Source organism: Platichthys flesus, chromosome 17 (genome assembly GCF_949316205.1).
Source record: "Platichthys flesus chromosome 17, fPlaFle2.1, whole genome shotgun sequence".
In the NCBI taxonomy this organism is placed as follows: domain Eukaryota; kingdom Metazoa; phylum Chordata; class Actinopteri; order Pleuronectiformes; family Pleuronectidae; genus Platichthys; species Platichthys flesus.
Window position 1 is genome coordinate 9,019,561 of NC_084961.1, and position 7,091 is coordinate 9,026,651.

At 38.0% G+C, this 7,091-nt stretch overlaps 1 protein-coding gene and 2 non-coding genes across 3 annotated transcripts; all 3 read left to right on the forward strand.

Moving 5' to 3' along the window:
- Positions 1–1,583: 1,583 nt before the first annotated feature.
- Positions 1,584–6,592, forward strand: si:ch211-199g17.9 (uncharacterized protein LOC108180085 homolog). Its single transcript, XM_062410254.1, has 7 exons — positions 1,584–1,653; positions 4,319–4,393; positions 4,555–4,602; positions 4,774–4,828; positions 5,398–5,487; positions 5,584–5,647; positions 5,753–6,592. Exons 1-7 carry the CDS (start codon positions 1,626–1,628, stop codon positions 5,858–5,860), a joined length of 468 nt encoding a protein of 155 aa, XP_062266238.1. The 5' UTR covers positions 1,584–1,625; the 3' UTR covers positions 5,861–6,592.
- LOC133973009 (U8 small nucleolar RNA) lies at positions 3,244–3,376 on the forward strand. The gene has a single exon (XR_009924500.1). It is a non-coding gene; the product is annotated as a U8 small nucleolar RNA (small nucleolar RNA).
- LOC133973022 (U8 small nucleolar RNA) lies at positions 3,950–4,082 on the forward strand. Its single transcript, XR_009924511.1, has one exon. It is a non-coding gene; the product is annotated as a U8 small nucleolar RNA (small nucleolar RNA).
- Positions 6,593–7,091: the final 499 nt, after the last annotated feature.

A 7,091-nucleotide genomic window follows, 5' to 3' on the forward strand; every position in this document is an offset into this window, starting at 1 on the left:
TTCTTTCTTTTCTCTCTTTAATGAAGATTAAATCTGCAAAATCCTGTACTGGTCAGGTTTAAATTGTGGTGGATACGTCTGCACATGTCATAAGCAAACTTTAACATAGAAGCTTCAATGGCTCAAATATATATTAAACGCAGAAGTACAAGCTGAAAGAACCAGACGATTATCCTTTCCACTCAGAAGAAACATCCTTTATATTTTCTATGTTAAGTTTCCAGCAGTAACGATGAATCACATACAGACTTAGATTCATATCGGTTTATAACGCATTTGGAAGCAATAATTAATACTCTATAAGCTGCAGTTAGAGTTTCTATCTCTAACCAGTAACTTTTACAACTTTAAATAAATATATATTAGTTTATTTTGCACGTTAGAAACTATTGGCACCAACCGTTACTTCCTCTTGCCCGCCTCCCTTCTGCCACAGCTCAGGGTGAAGTAGGAAGTGAAGTCGCTGAGTCAGGTCAGGAAAACAGGTGGATCAACATGAGCACGTTTTCAGGTTAGTTGTCTTCAGTTTATCTTGAGCTACAAACCAAAGACTGTGCCTGATTCACGTCCATTTAAAATGACATAAAGAAATCTTTGGCGAGGCAGTTTTCAATAACTCAGCTCAGTAGCATCACCTGCTAAGATGAACTTGACAAAATGATGGTAACAGTGAGACAGAATAGGCCATCATATTTCATAGTTTATATTTACTGCTAAAGTATAGCTTTTTAGTAAGTGGCAGTATCTTATAATCTTATTTTGATTAAACAATGTATGTTACATTGGTGGAAAAAGTCAGAAGTTTTAGCTAAAAGCTAAGCTAGCATTAGCTGGGTTTCCATCTTTGTTAGCCTGAAGCTAACGCTGGAACATGAACTGTAGTTTCCATGTGGTCACTCAGTCGGTACCGAGACAAACCCGAAGCTGTGGAGAAAAGCTTGTCAGTTAACTTAGGCCCAGGAAACTGTTTAGCTGCAAATTAAGAAAACACTTACAAATTAAGAAAACTAAACCAACAATTTAACGACGCGTGTGTCAAAACACCACAACGTAAGCAAATACAGAACGAAACGAGTATGGAAAAGTTTCCAGGTGACCCAAAAGAGTGATGAACCTGGTTGTAGTTCAATGCTTTGTCAAGTTATTGAAGTCAGGTACTTGTCAGTGCTGACGGAACTTCACAAAACGTTGAACTACAGACCGTTTCGTCACTTTTTCGACATTTTCGTTGTCGTTTTGCTTTTTGCAGTGCGTTTCTGTATTTTTTGTGTGTTGTGACTTTTGTAGCGCATGTGTCGTCAAATCAATGTTTTTTTCTATTAGCATGTGTTTTCTTTTTTTGCAGTGCGTTGAGCTCTCTCGACCACAGAAGAAATGGCTCATTAGCTAGTTACAAGTTTTCCACTACAAGTACTAACAGGTTTTCACTCCTCTGACCTTTCTTTGTGTTTCACCATTAGGATTCAACCTTGAGGACATGGTTAATGTTACACCCCCGAAAACAGGTAAACCAGTCCCAGCTGAATGAAGTAGGCTACGCATGAAACGATTTAAACAAGGCTTATCGGTTTTTATGTCCTGCTCTGTCAGGTGAAGAACCACAGGAGCCCAAAGTGGAACAACTGATGAGTAAACTCAGGCGGCTCCAACAAGGTAGCGTTTCACTGAATTTGGATTCATTCAATTGTCATTAAATCAGATATTTTAAATGGCAGGGGATATAACTTTAGAGAACTGTGCACATGGAGAGTGGATTTGCTGGAGCCTGATAATAAGCAATTACAATAATCAAGTCTGGATGTAACAAAGGCGTGGTCTAGTTTTTCTGCATCTTTTGGGAAAGGACATTATTCAAGTGAATGAAGGCGGTCCTCGAAATTTGTTTTAAGTGTCAGCTATATGATGTTTCTCTAAGGTGTTTAGGGCCAAGTATTATAACCTCTGTTTTATCTCAGTTTAATAAGAGTGAATTGCAGGTCATCCAGGTTTTTATGTCCTTAAGACATGCTTGAAGCTTAGTTAATTGATTAAACTGTTCTCGTTGGATGACAAGTATAACTGGGTGTCATCTGCATAGCAGTGGAAATTTACAGAGTGTGCTCTGATAATGTGTCCTAGGGGATGCATATATAATGAATGAAATTGGGGCGAGCACAGAGCCCTGTGGAACACTGTGGTTAACTTCGGTGTGCACAGATGACTCATCATTAATTTGCACAACTTGGAATCGATCAGAAATATATGATTTAAACCGGATAGTTGTTCCTTTAATGCTTATTCACTGTTCTAGTCTCTGGAATAAAATGCGGTGGACAATAGTTTTGAATGCTGCACTAAGATCTAACAGAACAGGAACTGACAAAAATCCCTGATCTGAAGCTATTAGAAGGTCATTAGAGACTTTTGCCAAGGCTGTCTCCGTGCTGTGATTGGCTCTAAACCCCCAATGAAAGTCTTCACATACATTACTCTCCTGGAGAGTTTCCGACATCGTTTTTCACAGACCGACCCAACATTGAGTTTGGAGACTGCCGACATACGAATCCGGAAGTCGTTGCTGCCGACGTGAATTACGATCTTACTGTGTCTACGTTTAGCTTTAGCCAGTAGCTTCCATTTGGATTCGCTGTCGCCTGCTCTGGCCCCTGGCATGCCATTGACTATGGTCGCTGGTGTCGCTAACCTCACGTTTCTCAGGACCGAGTCGCCAAAGACCAGAGTTTTCCTCACAACTAGCGGAGACTCGTGAAATATGATATTTTTACCCAACCGGATCGGGATGTGGGATTTCTATCTTGTCACTGGTTCGTCTTTGTTACGCTGCATTTCCGCTTCCGCTTCCCAGTCGCGTTGACTTATCTTTTCTTGAATTACGTTAAATTTCTGTGCAAACCGATCACACTAACCACGTATATTCTAATGATATAACTCCATCGTACACAGTGAAATCGCATAAAACACGGAGGTCTGAGCTCGAATGAAGTCTTTGGCAAAATGCACCAATAGCAAGGAACGTCGGGCTTCCGTTATGCTAATGAACACGCACTTTCGTTTACGGTTTAAGCGAAACAACAGCATATCAAAGAAAAACACAACAAAGTTATTATCACGATCTAAGTGTCAAGACAAACGCGTCGAAGCCCATGTAACCAGTGCAAATTCAGCACACCCACTGAAAGTCGAACCGTGAGTGAGGTCACTGCACGTGCAGATCATATAGGAACAAGCGACGTCAAACCAGTATCTTCAGTGAGGTACATCCTTACCTGTTACTCTCTAAGGAGAGTATCAGATCATGATGAATGGAGAAACATGAGATATGATTAATATCTCCGTCTTGTAGGGAACTGCAACACCCTACAAGATCCATTCTGATCCTTTTTTACAATGTCTAAAAGAAAAAAGAACATTAAAACTCTGAGTAGAGGTAAAATATTACTCTTATGTATTTCACTTCACTCAAACAACATACACTATTTCTAACTGAAAATAACTTGTTCTACTGCACATTGCAATATCTTTTTACATCTATGTACAAACCACAACAGTTTACATACTCAGCATACATTTTTCTTCTATTGCCTTTTTTTATAGTTGTATTCTCTCACATACCTCATTCTGACCTGCCTGCTGCTGTAAACTGCTAAATTTCCCTGGTGTGGGAATCAATAAAGTTTTATCTTATCTTCACTCAACAATATAAAAATGATATGACATTGAAATCTAAATAAGTTCTCATTACAACAATATAAATCTAACTCTAATAAGAGTTGCAATGTTTCATATTGAAGAAAAACATAATAAACTTACTATCAGGATCTGAGTGTAAACAAAAACGCACTGAAGCCCATGTAACCAGTGCAAATTCAGCACACCCACTGAGAGTTGAACCGTGAGTGAGGTCGCTGCACGTACAGATCATATAGGAACAAGCGACATCTACCTAGTATCTTCAGTGAGGTGCATCCTTACCTGTTACTCTCTAAGGAGAGTATCAGATCATGATGAATGGAGAAACATGAGATATGATTAATATCTCCGTCTTGTAGGGAACTGCAACACCCTACAAGATCCATTCTGATCCTTTTTTACAATATCTAAAAGGAAAAAAAAACAGTTCTACTCTCATTAGAAGTGAAATACTACTCTGATGTATTTCACTTCACTATTTACACTATTTTTAACTGAAAACAGCTTGTTTTAATATTCAATATGAAATGATGTGCCACTGAACACTCAATAAGTTCTCATTACAACAATATCAATCTAACTCTAATGAGAGTTTCCATGTTTAATTTGCATTGTGTTTTGGTTCAAGGTAAACGAATTCTGGAAGAAGAACTCAAGGAGCTGAAATCAGTCTGTGACTCATCGCAGGAAGAACTGGCTACTTGTAAGATACACGATCACATCTAATCCTTTGGTCTGAGCCATATGAATTGTGCCCACTTGTTTTGTTGCTGAGATGTTTTTTTAAAGTAGACAGAAGCTTTAAGTCGACCCTTTACACAATTTGTTATGTGCCGTGTATGATGGCATTGGTCGTTTTTGCAGTGCAAACTGAAGCTTACCAACTGAAGGGAATCCATAAAGAAAAAGAAGGTACGGGTTACAAGCTGGTTGTGTGTATTTGAGTCTTTACTGTCCAGTAAGTATTCAGAAGTCATACCTTTAGATAAGGTTTAAGTTGAGTAGGAAAACAAGCTGTTCATCTCTTGGTAGATGCACCTACAATAGATGTATGAGCACATTTATTACTAATGTTTTCTTCAGAGTTGTGCAGGAAGCTGCAGTTCCAGTGTGAGGAGTCGGAGCAGGACTCTGCCAGGTGAGCTCCGCAGCAGCCAGATTAACATGATTATCTCATGTCTTCAACTCTGAAGAGTGTGGTTCAGTGTTCTGCTGAAGTCTGAACATGATCCTTCTCCAAGTTTGCAGGCCTTAAATGTGTATTTATGGTGCATAACACTAGATGGCAGTAACGAGTCAGGGCAGCATCCTGTTTGTTTTTTTGCTTCGTTATGTCAGACGTTTCCTGAAGAAATATTAATATATTCTGACTTATTGAAAACAGTCCTGTTATTGGGTGTGTCAGCTTTTAGATTTGTATTTTCTTTAATAATTGTACTGTTTATCACAACCTTTTGAATATCTCGCTAAAGTATATACTCATAATGTTGAAGCTTGATATTGAGCAACTGAAATAATAAACCCTTTATTGAGTGGCATATCGTCAATCCAATCTGGATATTAAAAATAAGATATGTATTTGTGTGTCTGTAATCCCTAAACAACACATTCAAGATGTTGAGAGGATCATAGTTAAAAAAAAAAAAAACTTTGCTAAGTTTAGTGTACACATTGTATTTATATATTGCAATTGTGTGTGTTTTGCAGACAGTTAAATCAGAACAAGAAAAGTGAGGAACTGCTGGAACAGTACAGATGTGAAATCCAGGAATTCAAACTTAAACTCCGGAAGCAGCGGTAATTTAATTGCTGGTGCAGCTAATTGTTTTATTTTGAGAAAGTTCCATTGAATAATTTGGAATATGTGAAGTTTACCTTTTCTTTTCACGGCAGGATGAAGTTTGAGAAGCAACTTCATCAGCTGATAGAGCAGCATAAGAATCTGCATTCTATCTTTGTAAGTTTTTGTAAAATGAGTAGTGCCTTCTGCTTTATTATACCTTAAATAAAACAACGAAAATGTGAATTGTTTATTTCCGTTGTCCTTCAAACTGATATGTAGTCTCCAGAAAGGCTCCCAGATGAAATACAGAGTATCGAGAGCACAAAAAGTCAACTGATATCAGCTGGTAAGTACCAACTCAATATCCATGCACTCTTCTGTAAGTGAACATGCAATCAAACATTTCCTTCTGAACATGCATCTAGTATTAACTGTGTCCAGTCTGTTTGATGATGTCTTGTTCTGTGATTCTCATAGAGCAGCTGAAGTTGGCTCAGCTGTTCCACCTCGAGGAGGAGCTTGAGGATGTGAGGAAACAGAAGCAGTTAGGAGCAACAGCTGCAGAGGCTGTGGAGCAGTAAGAATACATGTGCACTGGTGCATTTAGTGAATCAGAGGGAATGGTGACTTGTTGTATACCTACTGAAAGCTGTAGGATTCATACCACTGACCTCCAATTAACATGTTTACCTACTTAACTCTATTTATTCCTGTGACGTTAGCATAGTAGTTACTTCTTTTATGTTAACAGTTCTGTAAAGCATGTGCTTGTTTTTAGATCCAGTTTGTTGTTGGAATATATTAGAATTTCATGTGTTAATGGATTTTATTACAGGAAATATTACATTCTGTGACCAGTCAGAAGTTCTTCCAGATAGATATATGCCAGTTGTTGTATCCTGGTATTGATATAATACACAGGTATGCATATATATAAAAAGAAACAATTTTTAAGTGTTGAGGATTTTTTTTTTTTTTAAATCGCCTTATGTAATGTATCTTATAAACAACAGTGAAGCCATTCAATACAACACACTTGCCTACTGTGCGCATGTGTACAAAGCCACATTCAATTTCAGTTTAGACAGATTAAAAAAGATTTAATAAAACACTTTTTGCAGTATTTCAAATACAATGTAATACTCTCTGAGGTTTTAAAAACACATTTACCCTGTACAATTGATTTCCCTTAATGAATTACTTTTTACAGCCAAGACCACATGCTTACAGTTCAAAACTGACATAAGGCACATTGATAGTTACAGCAATGGTGATCTTAATCAAGTTTGTTATTCATAATATCCACAAGCTCTTTTTATATAAATACTGCATGTACAATATAATCCTGCATGGAAAATAATGTACCCCCTGAAGTGTTAATATAGAAATAGATCCTCCTAGCTTCTGATTTACAGTAGAGAAACACGCCGCAACACGGTTCGATGAGCTGTTGGGCAGCCTGGGAACTGCACCATAGTAAAAGTAAATCTTTGGTTTAACAGTATGACCAACAAAGGAGTTAAAAGTCCTGTGCAGGGCGTAGTTCTCAGAAGCTGAATGTCTTATGTAAGGAGGCATGGCCCTGTTCCAGTACGCAAATGTACCTGGCCTTTTATTC

Coding starts and splice junctions, on each gene's coding strand:
- si:ch211-199g17.9 (XM_062410254.1), top strand. CDS start 1,626: ATGAGTAAACTCAGGCGGCTCCAACAAG. Junction 4,829..5,397: donor TCGGAGCAGGACTCTGCCAG/GTGAGCTCCGCA, acceptor TGTGTTTTGCAG/ACAGTTAAATCAGAACAAGA. Junction 5,648..5,752: donor AGAATCTGCATTCTATCTTT/GTAAGTTTTTGT, acceptor ACTGATATGTAG/TCTCCAGAAAGGCTCCCAGA.